The 16048-nt window shown below is 54.6% G+C and overlaps 2 protein-coding genes across 2 annotated transcripts; both read right to left on the bottom strand.

Annotated features, from left to right (window-relative positions):
- Positions 1–6805: 6805 nt before the first annotated feature.
- LOC132251925 (UDP-GlcNAc:betaGal beta-1,3-N-acetylglucosaminyltransferase 7-like) lies at positions 6806–8832 on the bottom strand. The gene is made up of 2 exons (XM_059731871.1): positions 8806–8832; positions 6806–8321 (listed from the first exon to the last, which is right to left on the bottom strand). Exons 1-2 carry the CDS (start codon positions 8830–8832, stop codon positions 7218–7220), a joined length of 1131 nt encoding a protein of 376 aa, XP_059587854.1. The 3' UTR covers positions 6806–7217.
- On the bottom strand, positions 8316–14322 carry LOC132251454 (uncharacterized). The gene is made up of 2 exons (XM_059731235.1): positions 14136–14322; positions 8316–12851 (listed from the first exon to the last, which is right to left on the bottom strand). Exon 2 carries the CDS (start codon positions 11450–11452, stop codon positions 10472–10474), a length of 981 nt encoding a protein of 326 aa, XP_059587218.1. The 5' UTR covers positions 11453–12851; positions 14136–14322; the 3' UTR covers positions 8316–10471.
- Positions 14323–16048: the final 1726 nt, after the last annotated feature.

Raw genomic sequence — 16048 nt, 5'->3', positions numbered from 1 at the left:
AAGCTTTTCCGAACTGCTTCGGAAAGCCTAACGAAGCCAGCGCTTCGATCCAGACATGCTGCTTCAGATGCCGAAGTGTCTGAAGCTTCTCCAGATCTGAAACCTTGCACAGCCCTCAGCCTAACTGGTTGGACAATGGATGGGTTGTGTCAGGGTTGGTTAGGTTGGCCAAGAGGATGGCCAATGGATTGGTCTAGGATGGGTTGGGTCAAGGTGTTGGCGAATGGGTAGGTTGGTAGGGTGTTAAGTGACAAAATGAGATTCCAGACTAGCGTTAAAGCAGTGACACGACAACTCATTTTGTTGGCTACAAAGGACCAGCTCATAGGATCATCAAAACATTCAAGTTTATTAGACGGATGCAAAAGTCAGATCATAAACCTTGCAGCTGATCCCCTCAAACACACACACATTCACACACACACTCACAGTGGCTCACTATGAACAGTAAGCACTGGTGTCAAGATAAACCTATCCCCAAGTGCTGGAGTCTGCCGTCGATGGCCAGTCGAGGCTTCTTCCAGTGTGATGTTGCTTCAGAAGGGGGTCGCCGGCTGGTCCATCCGCCTAGGAAGGCAAGGTGCTGGTCAGGTCAGAGGGGGCACCATTGGGGGTCATTCTTCACTGACTTTTATCCCTCTCTGGCAGACTTTGGTGACTCCCCAATTTCAGGCTTACCCAATTCAGGGGTCGTTGACCTCGTGGGCCGTCCCCCTTGGTGGTTGCTGGATAGCAGCTGTCAGCCCCAGGGGTCACGTCCACAGGTACGTGCAGTCTTGGGAGTCCATTGATGACATTTGATTAATTCACTGCTGTGATGAATAGGACTCTGGGGCAGTTGATGGGGGTGGGGGTGGAGGGGTGGTATTCAGTCCTAAGAGTTGGTCTTCAGCATAGATTAGTTCAAACCAGGGTTTCTGTACCTTTAACAGTGAAGTTTCAGGGAGTTCTTGGCTCTGCATTGATCCTTTCCTCTCCTCAGTCTACGCTCGCTAACACCACGACCGAAAGGGACTTGGGGGTCTTGACTGACCACCAGATGGACATGAGCCACCAATGCGATGCTGTGGCTGGCAAAGCAAACCAGACTCTGGAGTGCATCTACCGACGAATCTCAAGCAAAACCAGGGAAGTCATCCTCCCGATTTACATGGACCTGGTGAGACTGCAGCTGGAGTGCTGCGTCTAGTATTGGGCCGCCCGCTTCAGGAAGGACGTGGAGAAGCTTGAGAGAGTCCAGAGGAGAGCACGTGCATGATCCATGGCCTGGAGGGCAGGCCGTACCAGGAGGGGCTGAGGGACTTGGGACTCTTCAGTCTGGAGAAGAGAAGGCTCAGGGAGGACTTGATGGCAGCCTACAAGTATATAAGAGGGGTAGATACATCAGGGCCTGGGAGAACAGCTGTTCACCAGGGCTCCCCAAGGGATAGCAAGGTGTAATGGCCATAAACCCCAGGAAGGCTGATTTAGACTACGGTGCGAGTGTCCGGGGTCTGGAACAGACTCCCCCAGAAGTGGTGCAAGCACCTACTCTGGACTCCTGCAAAAAACAGGTGGATTTATTTCTTGCTGGGGTCACTTGATCCCAGCTGACTTCCTGCCTATAGTGGGGGGGCTGGTCTCGATGATCTCATGAAGTCCCTTCCAGTCCCTAATGTCTATGAAATCTATGCTTCTCTTCCAAGGCTCACCCAATCCCAGTCTATTTGTCTGCCATGCCGGGGCTGGGGGACATAGTCCTGGCACTGCGGTCCCCCCGGACTCGGCCCACAGAGCAGCTTGTACTGGTATTCTAGCTTGCTGTGGTTCAGGTAGCAGGTCTTCTGCTGAGAGGCGCCAGCCACTAGCGGTTCATCACAGGTGCCCAGGAGCTCATTGTCCCACCCACTGTCCTTGTCCCATACTTGCACCTTCAGCTGGGAGGCCCTGGTAACCTTCACAGCCCCCAAATCCAGACAGATGTTCCAGATGGGGTGGTTGTTGTTGTTCACAGTTCTGCTTTGGTTCAACCTCTCCTGGTAGAAAACCTTGATGTAGGCGTCTGTCTGGCTTCTGTAATCTCCCCACAGGCCTTTGCCATGTTTTACTGTAACCTCCAGCTTGCCCTGCCCCCAGTCCTGGGAGATCTTGTGGCTGCCTATAAATGATTAGGGGAGGTCAACGGGGAATAGGTGACGTGATGTTTACTAGGGCGCCCCAGGGAGTGACTAGGAATAACGGGTGTAAACTGGTTGAGGGTGGATTTAGGTTAGATATTAGGAAGAAATGTTTCACAGTAAGGGTGGCCAGGATCTAATGGGCTTCCAAGAGAGGTGGTGCTGTCACCTAGCTTGGAGGTCTTCAAGAGGAGGCTCGATAGGCACCTGGCTGGGGTCATCTGAGCTCGGTCCTCTTTCCTGCCGGGGGCAGGGGGTCGGACATGATGATCCATTGGGCTCCCTTCCGACTCTACAGTCTATGAATCTATGAACCAACTAGATCTTGGCAAGCTTTAATTGCAAGCTTTCTGGCAACAACCTTTCTTCATCAGGCATTGGCGAAAAGATTGTAAAAGTTCTCCTGGGTTGAAATGAAAGTTCATATTTCATAGGAGAGTTTCATAGTAGGTCGGGTCAGAAGGGACCTGAGCAGATCATCAAGTCCGACCCCTGCCATGGCAGGAAAGAGCGCTGGGGTCAAACATCCCTGGCCAGATGTTCATCCAGCCTCCTCTTAAAGACCCCCAGGGTAGGAGCCAGCACCACTTCGCTTGGAAGTTGGTTCCAGATCCTAGCTGCCCTGACTGTGAAGTTGCACCTCCTGATGTCTAGTCTGAATCTCCCCTCTGCCAGCTTGTGCCTGTTGTTTCTAGTCACTCCTGGTAGTGCTCGGGGGAACAGGGACTCCCCCAATGCCTGCTGGTCCCCTCGGACTAGTTTGTAAACGGCCACCAGATCCCCCTCAGCCTTCTCTTGTGGAGGCTGAACAGGTCCAGGTCCCGTCGCCTCTCCTCGCAGGGCCTGCCCTGCTGCCCCGATCATGCGGGTGGCCTCCTCTGGCCCCTCTCCGTGCTGTCCACATCCCTCCTGAAGTGCGGCGCCCAGACCTGGATGCAGTACTCCACCTGCGGCCTGACCAGTGTCACGTAGAGGAGGAGGATCACCTCCTTGGACCTGCTCGAGATGCATCTGTGGATGCACGACAAGGTGCGGTTGGCCTTCCTGACCGTGTCCCCACACTGTCGGCCCATGTTCATTTTGGCATCAATAATGACTCCAAGATCCTTTTCTGCCTCTGCACTGACGAGAAGGGAGTTCCCCAGTCTGTAGGGCTGCTGCTGGTTCTTCCTCCCCAGGTGCAGCACCTTGCACTTGTCGGTGTTGAACCCCATCCTGTTCTCATCCGCCCACCCCTGTAACCTGTCCAGATCCAATTGCAACCTATTCCTCCCTTCTAGCGTGCCCACTTCCCCCCACATCTTTGTGTTGTCTGCGAATTTGAACAGGGTGCATTTTACCCCCTCGTCCAAGTTGCTGATGAAGATGTTGAACAGTGCGGGCCCGAGGACCGAGCCCTGGGGGACCCCACTGCCCACAGCCCTCCAGGTCGAAAATGACCCATCCACCACTCTCTGGGTGCGGCCCTCCAGCCAGTTCGCGACCCATCTGACTGTGTAGGTGTCGACACCACAGTCCCCTAGTTTTTTAATGAGAATGGGGTGAGAAACAGTGTCAAAGGCCTTCCTGAAGTCCAGAAAGACTACGTCCACTGCTACCCCTGCGTCCAAGGATTTTGTGACCTGGTCGTAGAAGGCCACCAGGTTGGTCTGACAGGACCTGCCTCAAATGAACCCATGTTGGTTGCCCCTGAGCATCACCTCCCTGCCGGCCCCTTGCAGACATGCGCCAGGATAACTCTCTCAAAAAGCTTACCCAGGACCGAGGTAAGACTAACTGATCTATAGTTCCCTGGGTCCTCCTTCCCCCCTTTTTTGAAAATGGGGACCACATTGGCCCTTTTCCAGTCCTCCGGCACCTCGCCAGAGCACCATGAGTGCTCGTAAAGCCGTGCCAGGGGTCCCGCAATGACCTCTGCTCATTCCCTCGGCACCCTGGGGTGGAGATCATCAGGACCAGCTCATTTAAACACGTCCAGTCCCTCCAGGAGTTCCCTGACGAGGTCCTCACGGACCCTGGGCCCGGCTGCGCCTCAGTTGAAGCTGAGTTTGCAACAGTTCATTTCATCTGCAGATTATATGCACCGGCGTGACTTGCAGTGGGCTGTGCGCTGATGGGAGCTCCATGGGTGTCCAGAGAGGATAGATGATCCTCTTCCCAGGGGAGTTATGCTGTTACACCTCATATGATGGGATCTGGTAATACCCTATCTGCATTGAACCCCTCTGGCCCCCCAGTTATAAGCTGACGGCAGCTGCAGACACATGACGGGTGCACCAGGGCAACTTATACACGCGTGTAGTTACTGATGACCCAGAGGTAGTTGCCCCCCAGGGTGGGGAGACTTACACTGGCCTAAGGCTGCACCTGGAATCAGAGACGTGTTGTTGGAAGGGGGCTCCATCTAGTCCAACCCCTGCCTGAAGCAGGATCATCCTTATCCAAGCCATCCCAGTCAAATCCATTGGCTAATTTATCAATAAAACTACACCGTCAACCCTGATATGATGGCAAGGCAGGGCGCCCGAACCTGCCCCAGGTAAAGCAGGGGGACGACGGTAGCCATCATCCTGCTGCTGCACAGGTTGTAAAAATAGACCTGAGAGATGCCAGGAAGAGCCGTGCCTCCGCTTCGGAGCGGGGCAAAATCTCCCAGAGTCCAAGCCAGTCTGACCGAGGGCTGGAAATCCTTCCTGATCCCAAAAGTGTCATCAGTCTGACCCTGAGCAGGGGGACAAGACCCTCTGGCCAGGCACCTATGGGTTTAAATATTAGCAGGGGCATTGGGACAGCTCAGGCAAAGTCCCAGCCTGGGCTGCAGCAACACCCAGTGCTTAAAAACACCCAGTAGCAACAAAAGAAGAAACAAATTCCTTCCCAGCACCATGGGGCAAGCAGCAAAGCCCAGAAGCCTGGGAAAGGTCCATAGTAAAAGACAGGCATTGCTACGCCTCGATCATCCCTGATCCCTGACTGCCCAACCCCTAGTCGAACACCTCCAGTGATGGAGAGTCCACGCCTGCCCTGGGCATCTAGTCCACCGCCTCCCTGCTCAAACAGTGCACAAGTTATTCCCGATCTCCAATCTCAACTGACTCCGCTGCAACTTCAAGCCAACTTCTACAGAAAGAGAGAAAAGTTGTGTACACACACACACACACACACACACACACACACACACACACACACACGGAAGCATTGCTGCTAGAGACAAGACGGGTGAGGACCGTGCTGGGGGTTACATACAGGCCACGTGGACCCCAGACACGCGATCCGAGGGTCAGCCCAGGCTTGTGTGGCACCGCAGAAAAGCAGACCCGGGTGAGGAAACCGGAGCAGCATCGCAGTGGGTATGTCGACACAAGACGCTGCGAAGCGATAGTGATGCGCTGCAGTGCTGGAGCGTCTGCTAGCAAAAACTGTGATGCTACCGCTATGTTGCCAGAATAACACGCTCCCTCTCTATAGTGCATAGCTATGGTGACGTAGCAGTCAAAAACAAGCACGCGTGGCAGGCACGGGGCAGTACGGGCTGTTACTGTGCCGTTCAAAAGGAAGTACTAAACGACGGTGCAGTAACAAATGCGCTGTATGGGCAGGTGTAGATGCACCCACTGAGTCGTTGCACGGTGGCTGTGGATGATCAGAAACAGGGAACAGCTTCTGCTTGGGCCATGGGAAAGCTGGTCCCATTCTCATCATAAACTATGGGGTGGACGGGACCTCGGGAGGTCACGGCTAGTCCAACCCCTGCTCCAAGCAGGACCAGCCCCAACTACATCATCCCAGCCAAGGCTTTGTCTACCTGGGGCTTCAACACCTCCAAGGTTGCAGACTGCACCACCTCTCCAGGTAACTTGTTCCAATGCTTTACTACTCTCCTCATGAGAAAGTTTGTCTTTATATCCAACCTCTACTTCCCTTGCTGCAACTTGAGCCCACTGCTCCTTGTCCTGCCAACTCCCCCCACGGGGAACAGCCCAGATCCATCCTCTTTGCAACCGCCCTGCAGGACCAGGTAGGTGAAAGCTGCTATTAGACGTTCATTGTCTTTTAAATAAACGCCCCAGATATTTTTTTTCTTTTTTTTAAACATTTTTAGTATCGATTCCCCCCTTTCTTCCATGTTTGCTTTGTCCCCGTTTTCCCCATTAAAATGAGCAAAAAGGAGCAAAAGTGACACAACCAGAAAAGCAGGCAGGGGAGATCTGCAGCTCATAGCAGTCTAACTGCGTCAGTGATTTCATATACGTCTCTGATGGAGTCTGTGAGATGCAATCTGCCTTGCTCTTAGCTTGACTTCAGACTTACACCGTGTACTACCTCTGTCTTTACACCTATCTCTGCTCAAAAATAGGAAAAAAATGTCCACCTCTTCTCCATCCCTTTTCCCAATTTAGAAAAAATAAAGAAATAAAAGTGGGGAGAGAGGAAGGGGAAGACACGCCCCCCCCAATAAAATTCAAAACCTATTTTTTCATATTTGACATAACTCCAGATCTATTAGCGTAGCCCAGGTACACCGGGGGAAGTGGGGTGTGCCCTGCCCTCCGGTGACAGTGGTGGCGGTCAAGCACGGTGCTGAGGAAGAGGTCAGCTACTGGAGCGGCTTCCTCCCCTCTCTATAGAGCTAGGTCAAAACCAAATACTTAACTATGTACAATTTATTACAAGAATAAATACAGATGCTCAATATAAAATATAGAATATTTACAAGGCTTAACATATAATACTATATATAATATTCCACAATTCACATATAATACCAAATATGAACCAAATAACTTAGAGCCTATTACAAGACAATTAACACATAGGGATAGTCACTTAACCATGATAGTTCTTTAAACCTTGACAAATAGCAATACCAATATACACACTGAGACATTAACACACACAAACCATATAACCCCCCTTAAAGCATACCCCTAGCTGTATAGCCCTTAACACGACAACCTCAAAATAGGGAGGGCACGCCGCACCTCCCCGAGGGGTTTCCCCGAAGCCCCTCCCCCTTAGGGACGTGGACACGCCCCTCCCGCAATGGCGGGTGGAGGCGGCTTACCCTCCTGTCTCGCGGGAGCCAAGCCTTTGCAGGCTCCAACTCCCCGGCACTTCCAGGCACATCCCCAGGAAGACGTCGTCGATGGGGTACAGCTCCAGGGTCTCGGAGGCCTTGTGCAGTTTCTTGGCCAGGGGTCCATCCATGAGGAAGCCCCCGCCGCCCACGTAGGGAGGGTAGGTGCTCTTGTTGTAGAGGGCGCTGGGGATGTAGTACTTGTTCTCTTTCTTGCGGATGGGCCTGGCCTTGTACAGGACGTCCCCGACTAAGAGGTCTTCCTGCTTCTGGTCCTTCAAGAACTCCAGGATGTTGCGGGGGCTGACGAAGACGTCGTCGTCCCCCTTGAAGATGTAGCGGACGTTGTCGCAGTAGATGTTGAGCCACTTCAAGAAGTGCACCTCCTTGAGGGTGAGGTTGAAGAAGCTGTCCAGGAAATCCCACTGCAGGATGTCCCCGTAGATGAAGTTCTCGTAATCCAGCAGCTTCTGGTAGTTGGCCCTCTCCTCCTCCTTGGAGGCCGTGCCCAACAAGAACAGCGTCTTGATCTTCTTCCCCCCCACCTCCTTCTCCTCACCCCAGGTCCTCCGGATGGCTTCGCGCCGGTCGTGCTGCGTGATGATGGACTTGACCACGATGAGCAGGTCGACGGCCCCGCTGCACTTCTCCGGGTGGTTGATCAGCATGGGGAAATACCGGCAGTGCCGGTACAGCAGGAACTGCTGGAAGTTGGGCTCCAGCCCCTTGAACCAGTCTATCTGGGTGAAGTTCGGGTTGGCCGTGCAGTTGGTGGTGGTGACATCCCAGGTTCTCACCTGCTCCTCCGTCACCGGCTCCGGCTCCGGCTCCGGCTCCGCCTCCGTTGGGGGAATCTCCTTCTTGCTCTTCCAAAAGTTGCTGGTGATGGAGAAGATGCTGTCCCTCTTCTGAGCTTTCACCGGCTCCTGGGAAAGGAACGGCTTCTGCGGCTGGCCCGACATGAACTGGCTGGGCCCCATTCCCCGTTGCAGCACCATCACCATGATCGCCAGCACGAAGGACAGGCAGATGCTTCGGTAGATGGTCTTCTTCCTAAGGACACAAGGTGTACAGTTAAAGAAAGGAAGCTACGGGCTGGGGGAAGTGCTCCGAGGTCAGCCCGCATCTCTCTTTGGGTAGGCCTAGTCCAGCTCCAAGGCAACCCGAAGAAACAAGCCCCGCTCCCTTGCTCTGACTCCACTTTCTCCACCAAAAAATAATGGTCCTGGGGTCATTTTGTAGCCTGCCCAGGGATGCGCCCAGGCTGAGTGGTGCTAGGTGCTCCCACCACTGCTTGGACGGGGGTAGAGCCCGTTTCCAGCGTCACCAACCTAGGTGGTATAGGCCTAGCATTTCATAGGGTTTTATTCTGACGACCGGAGACATCCTGGTTCAGTGCAAATGCCAGAAAATGTGTATGGAGAAGGCACACAGAGAGAAAAAGAGACAGACAGAAAGAGAAGAGATGGAGAGAGGCGGATGGGAAGGACAGCCCTATTCATCCCGACAGGCGAGAGCAGCTGCAATGCACAATGTTTCCTTCGTGAAAACTCGAGTTTCATCAGAGCCGACTGTCTCCGTTGTCAGCGACACCTCCATTGCAAGAACGTGGATGTCCGTCGCATCGGTGTCGGTTGCACACCGGCACTTCCAGTGACAAGGTTCTCCTAGTCCAAAAATATATATATCCTTTTAAGGGTGTTTTTCAATAGGAACACAGAGTGTCCAAACCATTCTGCCCCGCCGTGGTTATTCTGAGATCTTCGCAGCAGAGGCTTTGCTCTACTAGTTTTCTGTAATCAAAAAAAAGAAAAAGAAAACAGTGCAATTAGTTTTTGAAACAAGATGGCAGTAAACTCAGACACGTTACAGAGGGATGACTTAAATCAAGACTCAAAAACTGGAAGGTAAAGATGTCAGGCCCAGGTATCATGGGCCTGACATGGACCGCGACTCAAGAACGTATTTAAATGGGTTGTGGGTGGATTGATTTCAGCACAGCCAAACACAGGCAGCAGGAATATGGTGAGTAAGGTCTAGGACAGATTGTCCCGTATGCAGAGATCCTTCTGACCAGGATGCGGTGTAAAGGGACCAGGTTCAGGCGGTAGGGTGACAGGCTCTGGTACCAACTGCAAACACACTTCCACCTTCTCCTTAAAATCATAGAAAATTCAGGCTAGAAGGGACCTCAGGAGGTCACATCTAGAAAACCCCCCTGCTCCAAGCAGGACCAGCCCCAACTCCATCATCCCAGCCACGACTTTGTCTACCCGGGTCTTCAAAACCTCCAAGGATGGCGACTCCCCCACCTCTCTGGGTGACCTGCTCCAGTGCTTTACTATGCTACTGAAAGAATACTTCCTAACATCCAACCTCAACTTCCCCTTCTGCAGCTTGAGCCCCTTGCTCCTTCTGTCATCTGCCCCCACTGAGACCAGCCCAGCTCCATCCTCTTTGCAGCCCCCCTGCAGGGAGGTGAAGGCTGCTATTCAATCCCCCTCGGTCTTCTCTTCTGCAGACTAAATCAGCCCATTTCCCTCAGCCTCTCCTCACCAGTCGTGTGCCCCAGCCCTGAACCATCTTCATTGCCCTCTGCTGGACTCTCTCCAACGTGTCCACATCCATTCTGCAGTGGGGGCTCACAACTGGACACAGGACTCCAGATGTGGCCTCCCCAGTGCTGAATAGAGGGGGAAAAAATCACTGCCAGTGCAGCCCAGGATGGCAGTAGGCTTCTTGGCAACAAGGTGCCGCAGGGCACTGTGGTGCCTGCTCGTTTAAGGGCTGAAACTGCTAGGGAGAGCGCCCTAGCAGTCAGGCAGGAGCCCCCCAGCTGCAAGTCACCACAGCCGCAGGAATTGGGGCATTAGCCCGCACCTGCCGGTGGTCAGCTGGCCGGAGGAGGCAGGGCCTGGAGCATGTATAAACCCCAGGGCTGGGACCAGAGGGTCAGCTCTCTGCCAGCAGCTAAGGGGGAAGGAAGGAGCCTGATGGCCCATCTCCTGCCGCTGGTCAGGTTAAGGGTTTTCAGGAGCTTGCCAGACCCTGGTCTACAAGGCATGTTGTGCTGGGAAAGGATAATTCATTTTAAGGGACAAAGCACTCCCCGAGCTGCTTGCATTATGTTATAGCCCAGGGACTTGCAGTTTGATTTCTGTTTGCAGTCCGGTGGATTGGGCTGAGACTATTGGGGACGGAGGAGGCCTCATTGGGGGCCCACTACAGTGTGGGGACCTCAGCGCCAGTGTGGGCACGGGATCCGGGGTGCACAGACCCCAGCGCCAGTGTGGGCACGGGATCCGGGGTGCACAGACCCCCAGCGCCAGTCTGGGCACGGGATCCAGGGTGCACAGACCCCCAGCGCCAGTGTGGGCACGGGATCCGGGGTGCACAGACCCCAGTGCCAGTCTAGGCACGGGATCCGGGGTGCACAGACCCCCAGCGCCAGTGTGGGCATGGGATCTGGGGTGCACAGACCCCCAGCGCCAGTGTGGGCACGGGATCTGGGGTGCACAGACCCCCAGCGCCAGTGTGGGCACGGGATCTGGGGTGCACAGACCCCCAGCGCCAGTCTGGGCACGGGATCCGGGGTGCACAGACCCCCAGTGCCAGTGTGGGCACAGGATCTGGGGTGCACAGACCCCCAGCGCCAGTGTGGGCACGGGATCCGGGGTGCAAAGATCCCCAGCGCCAGTGTGGGCACGGGATCCGGGGTGCACAGACCCCCAGCGCCAGTGTGGGCACGGGATCCGGGGTGCACAGACCCCAGCGCCAGTCTAGGCACGGGATCCGGGGTGCACAGACCCCCCAGCGCCAGTGTGGGCACGGGATCTGGGGTGCACAGACCCCCAGCGCCAGTGTGGGCACGGGATCCGGGGTGCACAGACCCCCAGCGCCAGTGTGGGCGCAGAGAGAGAGAGAGACAGGGCTGCAGAGAGCCTGGTAACGACCAGAGGTCAGGTGAAACTAAGGCCTCGGAGGGACACAGTGAATGCCATCTGCGAGACTTGGGGCATGGTAAAGGGGCGGTTTGGAGCCATGCACCTAGCCCGTAAGGCTGAGGGCGTCCTGAGATGTCCATTTTAGAGTGGGACCCAAAAGGGGTCCGAGAACCCACAGGGTCCAGCAGGACCGTGCCCAACGTAAACTTGAGGGCAGCCTCCCTATTCATAATTATTACCAACACGATGTGGCGGGTGAGAAAGAGGGCGCTCATTGAGCAGAATTGGCATAGTCAAGGGGCCATGGGGTATGATGGCCATCTCCGGGGACCCCAGCCCGTGACACAAGGGCACACTGCTGGCTCATATTCAGCTTAGTCCCCTGTCCCCGCCAGCTCCTTTTCTGCAGAGCTGCTGCCCAGCCCATCACCCCCAGCCTGCACCGGTGCAGGGGATTGCTCCCTGCTAAGTGCAGGAGTTAGCACTTGTCCTTGTTGAACCGCATGAGATTCCTTTTGGCCCAATCCTCCAATCTGTCTGGGTCACTCTGAATCCTAGCCCTCCCCTCCAGCATATCTACGACTCCCCCCAGCTTGGTGTCATCTGCAAACTTGCTGAGGGTGCATCCATCCCATCTTCCAGGTCACTGATGCAGACTTTGAACAAAACCAGCCCCAGGACTGACCCCTGGGGCACTCCACTTGATACTGGCTGCCAACAAGACATGGAGCCATTGACTACCACCCTCTGTGCCCGATGCTTCAGCCAGTTTTCCATCCACTTTACAGTCCATTCATCCTTAGTTTGCCTGGGACAATGTTGTGGGAGACTACCAAAAGCTTTGCTAAAATCAAGGTATATCATGTCCACTGCTCTTTCTGCATCCACAGAGCCAGTTCTCTCATTATAAAAGGCAATCAGGTTGGTTGGTTGGTTAGGCATGACTTTCACTGTTTATACAAATGTATGTGGTGCAGCGCGGGGCACTTTTAAAAGCGCCCGGTGCTGCAGCACGTACATGTGTAAATGTGTCCTATGTGTCCACTCCCCTTTGCACCAGGATAAAGGCAAATCACACCGGTATAAATGTGTCATGGGCAGAGCCGACCCGAGCAGGGTGCAGAGCCCGGGCCAAATCGGTCCATGTGGTGCTCCGATCCCACGGGGCCCTGTCCCGAAGAAGCTGCCGCAGCCATCGATGTCATCGGTGTGGGGGGGAGGGATAGCGAGCAGCTGGACGCGGAGTCACCGCTCTGCCCAGCTCTGCGGGGTCTCCCAAAGCACGGGGTCCCGGGTGGTCACCTCGATTCACCTCCCCCAGGGATGGCCCTGATCTTGGGTCTGCACGCCAAAGCAAAGCACTTGCAGGGACTACAGGGTAACAACCAACCGGCTAGTGTGCCAGCGCTTTAGCAAAGCCTTTGTGCAAACAGTGTGTGTGTATATATATATATATATATATATATATATATATATATAGAGGTCTCTATTCTATGTATATAGATCAATGCTCCAGTGAATCTGTGCCGATTGTTCCTAATCTCCTTCTGCTCCAAGTGCTTCAAAATGGATTCCTTGAGGATCTGCTCCAGGATTTCTCCAGGGACTGGGCGAGGCTGACTGGGCTGGAGTTCCCCGGTGCTCTAGTCTGCGAGCTGACCTTGCCTGTGAAGACTGAGGTGAAGAAGGCATTGAGCACTTCAGCCTTTTCTGCATCTTGTCACTAGACTACCTCCCCCATTCAGTAAGGGACCCACACTTCCTCTGACCCTCCTCTTGCTGCTGGCATACTTGTAGAAACCCTTCATGTCCCTTGCTCCCCGCAACTCCAGGTGCACTATGGCCTTCCTGACTTCATCCCTGCATCCCCGAGCAATGCTCTTATACTCTTCCCTAGGTATTTATCCAAGTTTCCGTCTCTTATAAGCTTCCTTTTTGTGACTTAATTTACTGAAGAATTCCCCGCTAAGCCAAACTGGTCTTCTGCCACACCTGCTAGTCTCCCTGCCCATCGGGATGGTTTGATCCTGCACTCTCAGTAAGGCTTCAAGTACAGCCAGCTCTCCTGGACTCCTCTCCCCCTCCGACCGGCTTCCCAGGGGATCCTGCCCATGAGTTCCCTAAGTGAGTCAAAGTCTGCTTTTCTGAAGTCCAGGGTCCTTACTCTGCTGCTCTCCATCCTTCCTTTCCTCAGGATCCTGAGCTCAATCATTTTGTGGTCACTGCTGCCCAAGTTGCCATCCACTTCTACATCCCCCACCAATTCACCCATTAGCGAGCAGCAGGTTAAGACGAGCAGGACCCCTAGTTGGCCGCTCCAGCACTCACACCTGGAAACTGTCCCCAAGGCTCTCCAAAACCTTCCTGGATTGCCTGCGCACTGCTGTGGTGTCCTCCCAGATCTCAGGGTGCCTAAGTGCCCCGAGTCCTTGCCAAGGCAAAGCCAAGGGCTTGCTGTAACTCCCAGTCCTGCCTGTGCTGGGACAGTTCATGAAAGCTTGTTGCACGTGTGTGTGCATGCGTGTGCACACACATTATACACACACACACATCCATCACAAGCTTTTAACTGTCCCTACATATAGTGCATGTGTACACAACGTGTAAACAGATAGTGTACAGTGTATATAGATTGCAGTGTATATACAAACTGTACACAGAGCATATATACATACACACTTGTGTCCACACATACACAGCTATATACTGTACACAGATATATAGCTTACACACATAATTGTGTACACAGTATACATACAGATATGCACACACACACACAGACTCAGCGTCCATACATACATGTGTATACTCACACACACCTTGTGTACACGGTGTCTACACACACACAGGCTGTGCGCACACACACACACCTACACAGTAAATACACACAGACTGCTGATTGTGTACAGTGCATATACATTCACACGCACAGACTGGGTACACATGCAGACTGCGCACCTCCTTGGGGTCATCTACAAGGTGCAACTCCACGGTGCCTGCTGCTTGACTTCAGCCCGAGGCTGCGGCTACCCACGTCTCTGCTCAGGACAGCTAACCCCTTCCCTTCCCCTCCCGGGCCAAGGGACCCAGGCGCTGGCACCAGCAGCTGCTCTCCATTTGCCAGCCCACGTTGACACCTGAACCCGGGACGTACGGCAGCAGCTGGCTGCGAAGCAGGTGCTGCCACCTAGTGCCCCCGCGGGCCAGCGCAGCAGGGCTTTTGCAACCATTTGCCAGCCCGGCTCTCCTGCACCACAGCCCGTATCGCCTAAGATGGCTGAAGCCCAAATCAGCCTCCGCACCAGGCCATCCCGGGACTGGGCCTGACACAGGGGACTGCAGCTGCCACCTGGGACTTGCCCAGCCACCCTCTAAGCAGCTTGTCCTCTCCTTGTCACCCTGGGGTTGGGAACTACCCCTTCCAAGTCCCTGCACACGGGTCACTCATGCATGAGGGCATCACTGCAAGAGGGACCACGTGCCCAGTTGGCACTAGCTGCTCGAACACCAGAAGCTGCTACCTGGGGCTGCACTATCCCACTAGCACCTGTGAAATGTTAACACGAGACCCCCAGCTGCCCCTGTACCTTGCTCCAGCTGCAGCAGCTGCCTGATCCCAAGCTGCCCTCCCTGCCCCGGCTTCTTCTGCCTTACCCAGCGCAGGCACGTGCCAGGAGCACCTGCGCAGCGCACAGACACAGGGGAGCCGCCAGGGACGTGGTGCAACGGAGGGGGGAGCATCTGCCCACATGTCAGTGCAGGGGCAAGCAGTCCCTGGACCCGTATGAAGCACGGTAACTCCCAACCACCCTGCCCTGAGCTGGCAGAGGCCCAGATTTGAAGGCTGCCAGCAGTGTCATGGCAAGTGAAGGACACTGCCCTCTTGCCCGAGCCCAGGGCTCTAAAGACTGGCGCTGGCTGCATGACTGGCACGAGTAGATCTTGGCTCCAGATTTCTCCATGCGAAAAGCATGGCTCCAGTGTGCCCCTGTGAGCTTGGTACCCGCTCGGCACGGACTTTAAAGCAGCTGACCCAGCAGTGTGGGGGGCAGTACAGAGCACAGGCCTTTGCGCAGGTGGATACCTACCGTCTGCCAGTGTGCCCCCGTGAGCTTGGTACCCGCTCAGCACAGACTTTAAAGCAGCTGACCCAGCAGTGTGGGGGGCAGTACAGAGAAACACAGGCCTTTGCGCAGGTGGATACCTACTGTCTGCCAGTGCGACTACCGGCCTGCAACAAGGTGGGGAGGAGACATGTTACTTTCCAGGCTGCTGATACGATTTAACCCAGCAGACAACTCGACTCCAGTGGCACCAGGGTGGCTGCTGGAGTCAGGGAATGGATGCTATCCCCCCCTTATCCCCCTGCCACTAGCTTGAATTGGTGGCAGCAACTGAAGACAGAATTCAGCAGTAGGCAGATGAGGTCTGGAGGCTCCAGTTTAACCCCAAGGGCCAGGAAGGAGGCAGCTCTGACTTGGATGCACGCTGAGCCATGTACAGCGATGCAGGCTGCACTGGAAAGCAGCAGCTTCAGCAGGTAAACCCACAAGCTGCTCTCAAGCCCCAGGTAAAAGCCCAGGTCAGGCTTACACTGAGCACTATGCTGCAACAGGAGACAGTGCCCTGGGATGCAGGGAAGCTTCCACTTTTCCATGGGCAGCTGGTAGCAGCAGGTGTGCGGCACAGGGCTGTGTACAACCATATGCTGCTATCACTCATTTCAAAGCCATAAGTGCAGCAGTTCCAGCTTTTGCAGCTGCCTGGCTTGGAGACAGGCTCAGATCTGTTGTACAGCTCAAGCTGTAGTAAAATGGGTGTGAGAATATTAGGCAGACATCTTGGAGAATGCCTGCTGCAGCAGCTTTGCA

Source organism: Alligator mississippiensis, chromosome 7 (assembly GCF_030867095.1).
Source record: "Alligator mississippiensis isolate rAllMis1 chromosome 7, rAllMis1, whole genome shotgun sequence".
Classification (NCBI taxonomy): domain Eukaryota; kingdom Metazoa; phylum Chordata; order Crocodylia; family Alligatoridae; genus Alligator; species Alligator mississippiensis.
The sequence above is the reverse complement of the archived record's forward strand: the minus strand, read 5'-3'. Positions and strand labels throughout refer to the sequence as shown.